General features: G+C 32.2%; 1 protein-coding gene across 1 annotated transcript; it reads left to right on the top strand.

Moving 5' to 3' along the window:
- Nucleotides 1–1,272: 1,272 nt before the first annotated feature.
- LOC132751468 (transcriptional regulator ATRX-like) lies at nucleotides 1,273–15,254 on the top strand (the record flags this gene model as incomplete). The annotated part of the gene is given in 13 exon segments (XM_060741623.1): nucleotides 1,273–1,405; nucleotides 2,570–2,600; nucleotides 3,579–3,676; nucleotides 4,360–4,458; nucleotides 4,850–4,962; nucleotides 5,908–6,091; nucleotides 7,476–10,271; nucleotides 11,560–11,802; nucleotides 12,431–12,727; nucleotides 13,210–13,319; nucleotides 13,713–13,794; nucleotides 14,344–14,533; nucleotides 15,119–15,254. Coding segments are annotated over 12 exon segments (4,374 nt in total), but the record flags the coding sequence as incomplete, so codon positions are not given.
- Nucleotides 15,255–15,422: the final 168 nt, after the last annotated feature.

Genomic DNA, 15,422 nt, shown 5'->3' with positions numbered 1-15,422 from the left:
AAAACAAAACAAAAATATGATAGAAAGTTCAAGTAAAAAGTTATAATGTTTGAAGGACAAGAATATTTTACTGATGTTTAATAGTTTATCACCAGCAATATAATTTCATGTTTAAATACTAATCAGAAAATAAAAAATAAAAAAACAGTATTTGTTACCCGCACTCCAGAGCATGCCCATTGATTGGCTCATTTTTTGCTTGGGTTCATTTATTATCAAGAAAGGGAAAGCGACAGAAATATCATATTCAGATGCTCGTTCATTGGTTTCTTTTTCCCGGGGTTTCATATTGTGACAACAGGGAACGTGTTTTTATGTTTGACTATGATACAAAAGAGAAAGAACATCAAAACACTTGGCAACCTGATTAATACTCGGGTACAAATCAGATAGCCTCGTGTTTCGATGCTCTTTCTATTACTTGATTCTACCTTCTCATAAGAAGGAATAACTACAAGTTTGTTGAAATTTCCACGTAAATCCCATTTAGCTTATTCACTGAGAGGTTATGACATTTAACTTCACCCAGAAGATCAAAGCATTCAGAATGTATCTTGATTGTAGACAGTTTAACTTAGAGTTTACAGTAGTAGCAGACGACAGAAACAAGTAGATTTTTTATTTTTGAACAAAAAAGCAAATCTTAGTAACAAAACACCAATTAATTTCATTCGTATTGATCATACATTACATATTGTAAGTGTCCCCCCCCCCCAAACCCATATGTTTCATTGCATCATAAAAGCATTGTTAAATAAATTACAAGGTTAAATTGTCAGGTCAGTTATAGCCCGAAAATCTAAGTCAAAGCACGGACTTTAATGGTATGATGATTTAACATTTGCGTTCGGCATCATATATTTACATGGCTCTGAGGGATATTCAGAAAATACAGGGCTGTATTATTTGTCTCTGTCGAAATGAATGTTGATTCGACACCAGCAACATAGGCCTACATGATTAAGATTTTGTTTCTGATAATCCTCTTGATTGAGGTGATTTGCTACCAGCTTTTCTGTTTGTACTCCAGTTTATAACGAGTCTTATAAATTTGAGCACCCCTAGAGGAATTTTTGGAAGGGTAAACATGTTAATAAAGTGCGCGTAAATGGGATAGGTACTGCATGTCTATTCGCTTGTAAATTATTATACAATGGGCAGGGTGCCCCATATGTTGTAAATATCCCCTTTTGGGAAGAAAAATATTAAAATATTTTATAACAGTTGACTGTGGAGGTTTGGCTTATCCTTCGTGTGTCAGTGGTGGCAACAAGCAATCAGGGTGATTTTATGCAAATATATTTGAAAACGAGGCTGGTCATGTGACACATACGTCACGGCCATGGAAGCGCCATTTTGAAGAAAATGTGAGGACCGGATAAAGAAAATCTTGGATATTACAACTGTAATGTTATTTTTATATCGTTTTGCCTTTTGGACGAAAGATGATGTTATATTCAAACATGTTTTATTGAAAGCTTCTCATATTTATATGTTGTTTGATAGCTTTCTTTCTGTAAACCTGCCGGGTAGCGAATTGGCGGGTTATTCCATTTTTGTATTTGTAAACAAACTGTTATAAAAAAAACACGTGTTTTCTAGATGTTGCTTGTAAGCCTTAAAGGGTTAAAAGTGATTGGGGAAGTGCCTCTGATATTCAAAGAAAAAATTGCAGCTGCAGATTTGGACTGTTCCATTATTTATGTGTAGGGGTGTCAGGATAGTGTGTCTGCCCAACGGCAGTCAATTTCTACTTTCATTTTGGGAATTGATCATATTTTATTAGTTTTCTGTGCTGGATACTCATTTTTTCTAACGTTTGTGTTAGTACTGGTTTATGTAATTAATATTTTATCATCTACTTCTTTTGAAGTTAAAAGATTATTGATAAATGCACAGACTGTCTTACCTTTTTTATAGTGGATCATTCCAGAATTTAAGTATGATGTTAAATTTTCAACAATTATCAATGAAAAGTTGCCACTAAACACCTTCATTGGTGTTTGTTTGTTAGTAATGTCTTCCAGGAAAATTGTTGTCATGCTATAGTGATTTAGATGAAGCAATATATTTTCGAAAATTGATTAAAGATGGTTTTATTTTAAGTTAAATGAAGATAATAATTGTAATAGCTGTGAAATAATAGGTATAGTATTAGTATCCAGTTTGATTATTTTATATTATCTTGACACCCATAGATCAAAGATAGATTATAACTCTAAGTCTTTTCAAAATTGATAAGAATTCATGGAAAATTTTAAGTGAAATTCTTCAAGATTATTCTAATAAATATCTTGTGCAATCTCATCTCATTTGAAGTCTTGAAAAGTGTTAACTTATATTAACTATCAAGCAAGTGCAAATCGAATAGTGATAATTTTATACAAGTGCAGATTTTTTAGTTTTGATCATTAATCATTGTGTTTGTCAATATGGTTCAATTTTTATTTATCAAGTAAAAAATATATTTTGCATACATTTATGTATAGAGAGTATATATAATAATATTAAAATGTATACCAATTGAATGATACTAGAATTTTAATGCCAATATGTTGTTTTTTTGTAGAAATAATGTCCAGCTCAAGGTCATCAAGGAGGTTTGTCTTTTTTAATTTTTCTGTCCGTAGTCAGTGATTTTTTTTCTTCAAAGTTTACAGCCAAATACAGTTGGTTTCCCCAACAGAATATTTTTTCCCTAGCCCCCAAAATGGAATCATTTTGTCTCCTTGAACTGCAGTAGCAAAAAATTTTTAATTTCCAAATAAACAGCTCTAAATGAAGAGAATCAGATGGAAAAGTTGTTAAAACATAGGCAACATTCTCAGTTGTTGGACTTTTATTTTAGCTTTTCCCCTTTTGTAATATACTATGCTATATTTTTCCTTTAAAAAATCCACAGTGGCTCTGAAAGTTAATAAAAAATCACCGAGTAATATGTCTATGATTTATAGAGAGGCACATTTACTGCTAAGTATTTATTTCAAAATATATGAGTGCCAAAATGTTTCATCTGTTTACATTAAATTTGATTTGAATATGCATTTAAAGGAACTCCACTGCTGTTTTTGACATGACAGGACTAGAAATATTTTTTCAAGATAAATGTTCCATTTGGTGAAAGTCTAGATTAGTAACTTGTGATCAAAATTTCGGATCATTAATTGATCACTTTGTTTTTCAAGAATATTTATTCTTACTGTGGAAAATGATACAAAATTAACACTTTCTCTCAAACCAGACCCAAGGATAGCACAAAAATACCATTTTCAATTTATTTCTGAGCATATTTCTTTTTGCATATCTTTTTGTTTTAAGTGTTCCAGTTGATCTATAATAGAAATTCAAATTTTATGTTTTTTTAGGCCTTTGTACCTCAGTGGTGTTCCTTTAACTTTGAAGTTAAATTTAATGATACCTGTAAGCTATTCAAAATCAAAGTTGATTAATTTCCTGACTTTCTGATTGTAGTGCCCAGTATTGAAATTACTTAAAATATGAATAAAAAAAGTAAAAATATTAATAACTGTGACCTATCAGAACCATTGAAATATGACAACATTGTATTTACTTTGCAGCAAGAGAAATGAGAGTGCAAGCACAACTCGTGTGAAGTTGTTAGCAAAAGAAATGAACGGCACTGACGATGACACGGAAGAAGATGCTATTGAAATTCGTAGGCACTTTAATTATTATGCGGGGAAGGCTTCCAATGACCTGTTTTTAATTTGACACTATTTGAGAATATAAAAAGGAAATTTGCAAAGTTTAGACATTGTCCTAAATTTTTACATATTTAATACATGTATTATTTTCTACAGAGGCCAAATGATTAATGAATCTGCATATTTGTAAAATTTGTTATATTCTCATAACTCGAAAAGTTAAAACTAGATTATTTTTACCATTACCAGCTTATTGTATGACTTTAAATATTTTTCCCTCATAAAAAAGTATTACCATCTGAAGAAATTTTCCAGTTTTAAAGGAATTGAATTGAGAATTTACCTTTGCATTTTCATAGTTTGAATTTCACAGAGGCAGATCTAGAATTTCTTTACCTGAAGGGACATACACTTTCGATAATGCATAATGTATCCAAAAGGAGAAGGACATTTCACAAGTTTTTCTGAGAGAATCACAAGTTAAAATTTTGCAATTTTTACTAGTTTAAGCATGAGTTTTTGCTAAAAAATTTAAGCAAAATGGTTTGACATAATTGCAAAATCCTACAGGTGTTTTGAGCTCATGACACCTCCCCCTTCCCAGATTATTATTTTCTTGCATGATTACAAATCTTTTTTCTTTTTTTAAACTTAATTTTAATAATTTTGATATATTTGTTGAATGTATTTTAAGGCTCTGAAGATTCAGAAGATGATTCCAGTTCAGCCAATGAGAAAGGGAAAAAGAAACTCGACAGCTCACTTAGCAAATCTGGATTTTCTATGACTACTGGTAATACTATACTTCATTTTAAATGAGATGAGCTCAGTGTGGCAATTTGTTAGTATATATCAGTCTTGAAAAAAATACACTCAAACCTGTGAGATAAGGTCATACAAGGGAGAGACCAAACATGACCTTTATAGATGAGTGGTCTTTATTTTGAGATTATTTTGTTCTATTTGATCAATGAAGGATTGTCAAGGAGTGGCCTTTATTTATAGGGTGAACTTTATTCAAAGGTGATCTTAAAGTTACGTGAAAACTGTAGTGAATAACATTGTACTGTTGAGAGTTTGTATGAAATATGCCATTTAAATATTTACATTTCTCATTTTTTTTGGAATTTTCTTGTTTAACTTGTTGAGGCATTCAGCTAAAAATAGTTTTTTTATTGTTTCAGAGATGAAGAAGCTGTTAGAACGTGTACTCTGTTGCTCATGTGGTAAGCAGTTGAATCCCATGAATCATGGTGCTGTAAGGCGACATCCATGGCTCAAAGTAGTAACTTGCAAGGTATGTCTGTGCTAGTTAAAAATAAAGCTGCAAAATAATTGGATGAAAAGAAACTCGGTTAAAGTACTTATGGACTATGGTGAATACAGTGTTTTTTTCCCCTACTTTGGGAATGGTGCCGGTACCAGACAGATTGGGGAAAAATCCATCGGTTAGACTCAAATTGGGAATTTTATATTAGATGCAAATATTTATTTGGAATTTCTTTTATCCACGGAGACATGAAAAATTTGCATAATATACACTTTTAAACAATGTATTATTAACTTTAATGATTATTTTTGCTACCTTAGCTTGAATAAAAAAATAATCATAACAATTGTACATATAAAATAATGTTTCGGTGTGAAACATTAAAATTACGAAATGAACTGGGTAAGAATATCACTCATGTGGTTATACTTGGTTTTTATCGTATATCGCTAAGCGGCTTACCAATATGGAAGCATCCATTACTGCTTTGTTTACCTTTAAATTTGCCTATTTTTTAGGAAATTTTCAGTGTTATTTTGCTGAATTTATCAGTCATGAATTGGGAAATTTGCTGTCTATTTTCTATTGGGAACGGTGCCGTTTTCCGGTATCAGTTATATAAGGAAAAGAAACACTGGAATAATTTATTAAAATACCCTTTGACATAGTCAACGTTATCCATTATACTTTACAAATTGAATATTTGTGTATACTATATATGCATATATTGTAAATCTGTTTAAAAGAAATTTTATGCTTCAGTGTTTGATGTAATACACCTCTTACGAAGGTAAAATAAGTCAAAAGTACTTGAGTATTTTATATATTAGCACTGTATGAAAAGTTATTTTTCTCCCTATCTTTTAGATATATAATTCAGATATTTATATTCAACATATGTTTTATTAGTGCAGGCAAGTCATGGTTTTTTTTTATCAAGAGAAAAATTTATTTGACCACATTTTATTTCAGAAATGTTACAAGTTTTTACGAAGTGGTCCTTTTACCCGTGATGATGATGGAGTAGATGAACAGTGCCGTTGGTGTGGGGACGGAGGACGTCTGTATGGTTGTGATTACTGTCACAATTGTTTCTGTAGGTCTTGTATCAAACGTAATCTAGGTAGATCTGAGGCTTCAATGATGGAGAGTGAAGGTTGGTATTACATCATTGTGTCACGAGAGCCTTTATGTAATTGTAATTTTGTAAAGAAAAGTAATTGAATATTATTGCATGAGAGTAACATCATTGTATCACGAGAACCTTTTTGTAATTTTAGTTTTTTTTGTAAAGGAAAATATTTCTAATATTTTTGCATGTGAGAAGTACATTTCTTAATAGGCTGGCCATTTTGCATAGTATGGAAATCTCAAAAGAGAGCATATATTCAATGGTATAGGGCTAAAGTTATCTGTGCAGAAGGATTTCTGATTGCCTGTAAGGCATGGTGTTAATCCTTGTTTCTGAATATAGTGATTCATATTTGCTACCTTACAGATATTAGCAGAAAGTTATATATCATTATAAATGACACTGAAGTCAGAAAAACATGTACCTGTTGCCATAGTTACACTGGCATTATACTTCAATACAGACACATTTCCTTTCAATGGCATAGAAAGGAAAAGCCAATCTGTTTAGCGTGGCAGACATGTGAGTCCTGGACCTCTGGTTCTTGACTGGGTCTGGGGTTTGGAGCATGTTTTTCATTGATGACTGTTTATTAATCATTTCATTCATCCTCCACAGGGCCGGCAAAATCTGATTTTAACTTACTTGTCTGTTTTTATCTGAAGCATTTCTTAACTTATCTGTATGATATTTATATAGAAATTTTTTGAAAAATTCCACTTGTCCGTACAGGCTGAGGGAGAATCTTTGCAATATTGACAATTGATTTTGTCACCCCTGATTCACTGCTGTAACAATTTATACATAGTGAAGTTTGCAGTAAGCAATATCAAAATAAGTTAGTGCATGTTAAGAGGCCAGGAACACTTGTGAGGAATTTAATTGCAGGTTAATGAGTGAAATAATATTAAATAGTGGAACACTTAAGGCTGTGTTTAAAGATCGCGATATTAATATATCTCACATTGTATTAAAGTTGCCTCCATCAAAACAGCTTCTGTGTTGTTGTTTACTAATCTTTGTAAACAGGTCTGGAGACCTTAGAAATATCTAAATTAGCATCGTAATACCTTTATTAATAAATATAGTCCTATTTTATACTTTTAAGATTTAGCTATTTAATGGGGGAAAAAGTTTGAAATGGGGCTGGAAATTACCTTGATTTATGATTTACACTTAGTTAAACAATATCTCATAGTTTATTGTATTTGGTTCTCACGCTTTGAAGTTCAAGCCATTGACAGTTTTGTCAACTGCAATATGACAACTGTGAATTTTCATTAATCAAGAAAAATGGGACCCTATGGGTTGAATGGGACCCTATTTTGGCCCCAAAACTGCATGAGAAAAAAATAACAATGAGCTTCACCTTTAGTATATCAAGCATTGTTTTTTGTTCTATTTTTAGATGACAGTAAATGGCACTGTTACCTCTGCAAACCCAAAAAACTGAAGAAACTGACAGATGATTGCGACAAAATACTTGGTTATATTCAAGCCCAAGAGAAGAAGGAAAAAGAAAGGGAGGAAAGAGAAAAGGCGAAACAGAAAGAAAAAGAAAAGAGAGAGAAAATGAAGAAAGAAGAAAAGAAAGAAGAAAGCAAAGATGAAAAGGAGAAAGACTTGAAGGATGAAAAAGGTACACCTAAAAGAGGTTTACCAGCACCTAAAGTTAAGTCTGAAATAACAGAGAAACTAAAGGTGGAAAAGAAAGATGAGAAACCGAAGGTGGAAAAGAAAGACGAGTCGAGTTCAGAGAAAGACAAAGAAAAGAAAATTGAAACGAGTAAAGCAGTCTCAAATTCCAAACCTGATATAATTGTAGTAGGGGATAGTCCTGCTATAAATCCTCATCATAGAGCTGTGAATTATAAACCAGACATACGGACAGGTGTACAACATGTTCAGAAAATCAGCGATAATGTTACAGCAGTAACAGTGGGTCCTAAATTTGACAAGCCTGTTTTGATGCCAAATATAAATAAAGGAGGCAATTTTCAAAGGCAAATACAACCCAGGCCAATGTTAATAAATATGCTAACATCAGGGGCTTCAGGATCTAATTTCAACCAAGGAAATTCTTTGAATACTTTGAAGAAATTTGTCCCATTAAATGACATGAGAGCATTAAAAAATAATATTTTCCCTAATAATGTTGAAAATATTGCTGAAAAATTGGGCCCCATGACTCAATCATTAAATCTCACTTTAAATTCACTAAAAACAGATCTAGCCATTGCAAAGTTGTCACAGGCAAACATGTATCAGGCTAAACAAATGGCTGCAACTCAAATGAAAAATGGATTAGAGTACTTCTTTAACAGTTTACGTGAACTTCTTAATGTTCAAATATTGGCCAAAAATCCAAATGAAGTTGCAGATGACAAGAGTCAGGGTGATATAAATATAAAACCAGTTTCAAGTTTTTCTTTAACAAGCACACCCAATGGTAAAACAGATATTCTAGTCGATAAAATCAATGAATCACTAATTCCAATAGAAATTGATGCTAGTCCTGTAAAGAAAGTGGAGAAAGTTGAGAAAATGGAAACTGATGATGTGTATGTAGTAACTGACAATGACACTAAAGATGTAAAAGTGTTACATGTAAGTAATGACAAAGTGGTAAAAGAAGAAGCCTTGAATCACTCAGAGATGTCAGTAGATAAGAACGATGAAATTGTCCTTGATGATGACACTATATCTGAAAGTGATTCCAAAAATGATCAAACAAAACCATTAGATGAGGACAAAGATTTGAATGGTAAAGAAGAACCTGAAAACAAAACTGATTCTAAAACAAGTGAAAAGGTTGAAAGTTCCAAGAAGCCATCAAAAAACAAAACTGTGGATGATGTTCAAGAAATAAGTGATAATGAGTCGGACAAAAAAACATCAAAAAAGTCAAACAGTATAATAGGTATGAGTGAAAATTCTGCTGCAGAATTAGAACTGTTGAAAGAAATGGCTGATGAGTCAGAAGAAGAAACACCAAAGAAGTCAAAAAGTAAATTAGAGATGAGTGAAAATACAGCTGCAGAATTGGAACTGCTAAAGGAAATGGCTGATGAGTTAAATGAACAAGAAGAAAAATCAAAAGAATCAGATCATCCAAGAAGATCAAGTAGGAAAAAGAATTTTGATGTCACTGAAGTCAAAGATGATTCTGACCGAGATTCTCCTGTAAGGAGGTCTAGTAGACGTCAAAAGCCTGAGGATGAAAACAAGGAAAAAAATGAGAAAAGAGATAAAAGTTCTCCTGAAAAAGGGAAAACAGATTCCAAAAAGTCAGGAAAGAAAAAAGATGATGTATCAGATGATCAGGAAACAAGAAGTAAAAGAAAATCAGAAAATAAGTCCAAGGCCATGGATGACTCTGATGATCAAACCGAAGATGAGTCTGGTAAAAATGATGAAAAGGAAGGTAAAGACAAGAAAAAAAAGTTGTCAAAGAAGCAAGTTTCTAGTGATATTACTGATGAGAACACTGAAGAGGAGGTAGAGAAAATGGAAGAAGAACCAGAAACGAAAAGTAATGCTAAATCTAATAAGAAAAGTTCTGAAAAGCAGAAGTTCAAATCAAAAGATAGATCCAAAAACCTTGAAGAAAGCACTGAAGAAGAGGTAGAGAAAATGGAAGAAGAATCAGACACCAAAAGTAGTGCTAAGCCCAATAAAAGTTCTGAAAAGCAGAAGTCCAAATCAAAAGATAGATCCAAAAACCTTGAAGAAAGCACTGAAGAAGAGGTAGAGAAAATGGAAGAAGAATCAGACACCAAAAGTAGTGCTAAGCCTAATAAGAAAAGTTCTGAAAAGCAGAAGTCCAAATCAAAAGATAGATCCAAAAACCTTGAAGAAAGCACTGAAGAAGAGGTAGAGAAAATGGAAGAAGAAGAATCAGACACCAAAAGTAGTACTAAGTCTAATAAGAAAAGTTCTGAAAAGCAGAAGTCCAAATCGAAAGACAGATCAAAAACCTCTGAAGAAAGTACTGAAGAAGTTGAAGATAAGAAGATAAAGAAATCTGAAGAAGGAAATAAAAAAGATTCTAAGAAGTCAGTTAAAAAGGAGAAAAGTGAGGATTATGATAAAGCCTTGGAGGATCAGGTAGCCACTGACATGAGTGATACAACTGAATCTAGTGATGAGTCTATGGAAGAATTTGGAAAGAGGAAAAAGAAGCGGAAAGTTGCTGCTAAGGAAGGTTAGTAAAAATTTAAGTGAAAATATGGTCATCTATAACATGTGATGCAGCAAAGTGATCTTGTACATTAAAACATTTGTGAGAAATGATAATATTGGTTATACATATTTGAGACCGACTATCTCTTGAGCAAAAACATATACAAGTCACACATGAAAATAGTATTGTCTCTGAATCCATATATTTTTGAGTTTTGTCTGTAGAGATGTAAGTTCTTTGTTGTCAAATATTTTAACATATTTAACTTATTTTTAAAAGTTACAAATTTAAGTGTTAAAGCAGAAAAAAACCACCTGTCCACTTGCTTAGCTCAGTAGGGAAGGCATCAGATTAGTAATCCAGTGGTAGCTGGTTTGATCCTCGGGCAAGGCATAATTTGAGCCGTGCCATGGCAAAACCAACATAATGGGTTTGTGACCAGCATGAATCCAGACCAGACTGCGCGGATGCGCAGGCTGCATCCGCGCAGTCTGATCAGGATCCATGCTGTTCGCTTACAAACCCTATTGCAAGTAGAGAAACTGATAGCGAACAGTATTGATCCTGATCAGACTGCGTGGAGGCTAAGGCTGGTCTGGATCCATGCTTGTCGCAAACCCTTTATGTTGGTTTTGTCATGACGTGGCACAAATTTTCTCTGTAACAGTTGATCTTGGACTATGAGTCTTATGGACCTTTGGCTCATACTGCTGATTCAGAAATCATGTGGGATAAGTTGTCAGTCACTTGTGGAGAAATTATTTATAATATTGGTTTGTTATCCAGGAAAGCTGGTTGGGTTGATCAACCAATGAGACACAACCAAAAACGTGTTATTATTGAATTTGACATAAAAAATGGAAGACAAACATTTCATGATGTATTTTAATTTTTCAACATGCACTTGCTTATAATGTACATGTAGGTTTCATTTTTATAGGATTTCCTATTTGTAGTAATGCAACGAGAAATATGGAAAGAAACCATTATAGTTGCATTTAATTTCGGCTTAACAAGGCATTTTAGGCCAAAATATTTTTCAAGGTCTGCAGAATAAGTTACTTTAGAGATCCTAAAAGTGTCTTGTCAGATTTTTATAAAACATCTCCTCTTTTGTGATTATTATATTAGAAACACACCTTTTTTTGTCAATAAAAATTTAATTCTTCATTTTTTGTAGTGCAGCAAGTATATTACAAGCTTAAAAATTGAAGGTTTTTGAAAACTTTGACTATTGTCGATATACATGTAATTACCATTCACTTCATACAAGAATATCTTAACTTTTCCTGATATATTTTATTCTTAGAAAAAGAAACGTCAAAAAGACAAACCAGAAGAAGTGATAGAGGAAAGAAATCTGAAAACAATACTGAAAATTCAGATACAGATCCAAATTTTGATTCCGACCTTGAAAAAGAGATCAAAAGTCTGTCTAGAAGTACTAGACTTAAAAAAAAGGAAAAGGAGTCTAAAGAAAGTGAAAAAGAGGAAAAGAGTAAGAAAGAAAAGTCAAAAGAAAAGGAAAGGAAAGGAAAGAAACCTGTAAAAGGTAATAATTAATGAATATGATGTTTTAAGTGGTTTGACTGTTGAATACAAAATGTTTTGTGTTTTATTAAGTCTGATGACTGTATTCCATGTCGTTTTTAAGAAGATATCAACAAAAAAAAAATTCAGTTATCTTCCTCTAGATTGACCTTCATAAAGGTCAAGACTTAAAGATATTCTTGTTTAAAAAAGAAGTAATTGATTTAAAAAAAAAACAACTAGTTTTTTTTTAAGTAAGGTACACTTCAGTGATGATTTTAAACCAAGTGTTTGATGTTTCCTTCCTGACCTGTGTATAGTAGTTGTAAACTGCCCTTTACTTTGTATAATGGACTTGCCCTGATCTAATTTGGAACTGACCATTCTTTATGTTAAAGGGTTTTAATATAAGTGTTGAAAGCTGTCAACAGACAAAGAGAAATGATGAATATTTTGGAGTGAGAAAAAAAAAAATATTGGTGCGGAAAAAAAATAGAATGACATAATGCAAATATATCATCCCTCAGAGGCTATTTCTTTTATAACATGTAAATTGTGTAACTCGTTCCTATTTAAATTTTAAAAAAAATCAAGAAGGAAATGCAAATAAAGTTCATTGATTTCTATATAAAATGTATTAATTTTTACAGATGACATTGGTGACGCATCAAGTGGTACTGAAGATGATCCTGATTCTAAACCTTCCAAAAGAACAAGACAAAGCTGCGATAAGAAGTCTGAAAATAACACAGAAAATTCTGATACAGACCCAAATTTTGATTCAGATCTAGAAAAAGATATTAAAAGTTTGTCTAGAGAAACCAGGCTTTCTAGATCTAAGGCAAAGGAGACAAAGGAATCCAAAGAAAGTAAAAAAGAGGAAAGTAAAGGCAAAGAAGAGAAATCAAAAGAAAAAGGAGGAAAGAAAGAGAAGAAAACTGTTGAAGGTGATTTAAATAGATTTAATTCAGTTGTTGTTTAATTATTGTAAAATTGATTAAGATCTTAATTTTTCTGAAAATTTGGTTGTATGAATCAGAATAATGATGCAAGAACTTTTTGACAAAGGTAGAAATTTGCAAACCTTCAAATCAAATGCTTGTATAATGTAATGCACCTTTAAAAGAAGTATTTGTTTCTAGAAAGTTTTATAAGTTAGGTTATTGTTCCTGTAGTCTTGGATTATGTTACTACAATAATTTCTAGAAAGTCACAATATGAACTTAACAGTGATGCAACTTTGAGCAAACCCTGTGAGGGAAAAAAAAAACATTACGTAAAAGAAATAAAATCAAATATTTTAACACAAGAGTTAAGAAACTATGGAAATTATATCCTAATCAGTATTTAATGGCCTTTGTCTTAAAAAGACAAAAGTTTTAACCATGTGTTTCTGTATTATATATTTGTATAAATGTTTATGTTATAGAAGATAGTGATCTGTCTAGTGGAGAAGAAGAGATTCCCGAAGACGACGATGACTCGGATGAGGAAACTGAAAATAATCTCTCAGCTTCACAACTTAAGAAACTCAAACAGGTAAATATTAATTAACATGCCCCCCCCCCTTTCATCCTTTTGATACTTTTCAACATTTGAATCTTAAAGACTTGATATGACGGAGAAATACAGGTAATGAACTAGTGTCTTTATTGGCAATTTCTGTGCCATGAAATTATACTAAAGGTATCACTATAAAATGTTAAAAAAATTGATGGAGCTATCCAGCTAGCTTATGGAGGATTAGTGGCTCTTCTCAGGTACCTGTTCATGCCTAAAATAATGCACTAAAGGGCACATGAGGTCTTCCTTCACAAGTACAGTTGAAAAGTCACTAACAGTTCATGACCCTTACTGTGTCAGAGTGACTTAAAATCCAAACAAAACAAGTTTAAAAGAGCTGGTTGTATTATGAGATATGTTTTATTTCAGGCTAGGAAAGCTATGATTGATGAAGAGAGTGAAGATGATGATAGACCTGATGATCTGTCCAGTGACTCTTCTGATGATCCTGGTATAGTTTTCAACTTTATTTTGCTGATTTTGGCATGCAGGGTGGTTTATCATTAACTGAACAACATGCAGCTTTTAATTTCGATGAGTCTCTTGCTTACTATATAATATTCATCAAAATCCCCCAAATTGCACAGTATGTTGTCTTGTCATACTCTCTACTTTAATATAAAAGGCCAGTAACTTTTGGGTGCTAGTTAACTGAACACAGTATAGAGTGTTGTCAGATGGCACAGAAGTGCAGGCTGGCCTTGCTCTTTGCTGGTGACAATGGCTGAACACTTTTGGCTCCAGAAGCATAAAAAGGGCACTTGTTATTACAGAAAGACTCAATAATTAAGAAATAATGGAAATTGATTTTCATATTGAGACTTTGGAATGGCAAGGATTTAGAATCCTCACTTCAATTGTTTGGATAATATGTCAAATCCTGCTCTTAACTTTTGTTAAAAACAGGGATTGTCACTTGTTTATTATCATTATGAGATGATGGACCCTTGCATCATATTTAAGTATTATGAAAAGTATTTTTTCATCTTTCACTTTGTAGAAATATCATTCCCAAAATTGTCATCACCAAAGAAAGGAAAGAAGAAGGATTTGAGTGACGCAAGTGATGATTCCGACTTTGTGACCCCAAAGAAGAAACGAAGGAGGGGAGTTATCAAGGACAAACTACTCGATGTAAACATTTCAGATTCTGGCAGTGACACAGGGAAGAAAGGGAAAGGGAGAAAAGGGTAAGAAATTATTTTCTTTTGATGAATATATGAATTATAGGGAGTAGTTTTAAAGTTGTCATAGCATAGTGCGATTCTTCTGGTTCTTATTTTGGTAATGTGTGATCAGTTTTTAATGCAAACTCATTAATATATTGTATTAGATTTAACTAGGAAAAGACTGGTAAATGTTTGTGGGTGGCTTGAAGTGCACAACTTTAAAATTTCTTATGAGATTTAAGACTTTAACATAATGATTTCCATCAAGTTTTGTGGTGCATATTGAGGTGTGTTTGTGATTTGTTAAGTTTTTACCTTGTGTTTCTTTCACATAAGTATATTTGGCTGAGAACTTGATTTAATGGCAAATTGCTATCAGTTGCTTTTAATTTTGTTGGATAATTGCGCCTATTTCTTAACTGCAAGCAAGTAAAGCTTTTATTACACTTCTTTTGTTTTTGAATATTTCACTTCCCACGCTCACTTGAAGAATTTTATGAAAATATCAATTATCGAGATCGCTCAAAAGATATAATTTTTAAAAAAGCCATGCTCTCAAAAACTAAAATTATCTGCTCTGAACAGTTAAAGTAAATATATTAATAGAAAGAGAAAAAGAAAGAAGGAAGATGATAGTGATGCTTTCTCAGAGCTCAGTGATGAAGAGGAAAATAGAAAGAAGGAAAAGAAACGAAGAAGAATAAAGAAAATTGCCTCTAGCGATGAAGAAGCAGTAGGATCGGTTAGTTAAAATGATATGTTTTAAATGTTTTTATTTGTGTAAAGATATATAAAGAAAAAAAAAACAGTAAGTTTCTGGAGTGAATTGCTATAATTATGTATTAGAAAGGGACTTAGGTTGTTTTGAATTAAATGTGAGTGTTACATATGTATATATATAAGATAAAAT

The sequence above is a fragment of the Ruditapes philippinarum genome, unplaced genomic scaffold (genome assembly GCF_026571515.1).
Source record: "Ruditapes philippinarum isolate M1 unplaced genomic scaffold, ASM2657151v2 ctg1256_1_1_1_1, whole genome shotgun sequence".
NCBI classification, from domain to species: domain Eukaryota; kingdom Metazoa; phylum Mollusca; class Bivalvia; order Venerida; family Veneridae; genus Ruditapes; species Ruditapes philippinarum.
This window is presented reverse-complemented; position numbering and strand designations above follow the sequence as displayed.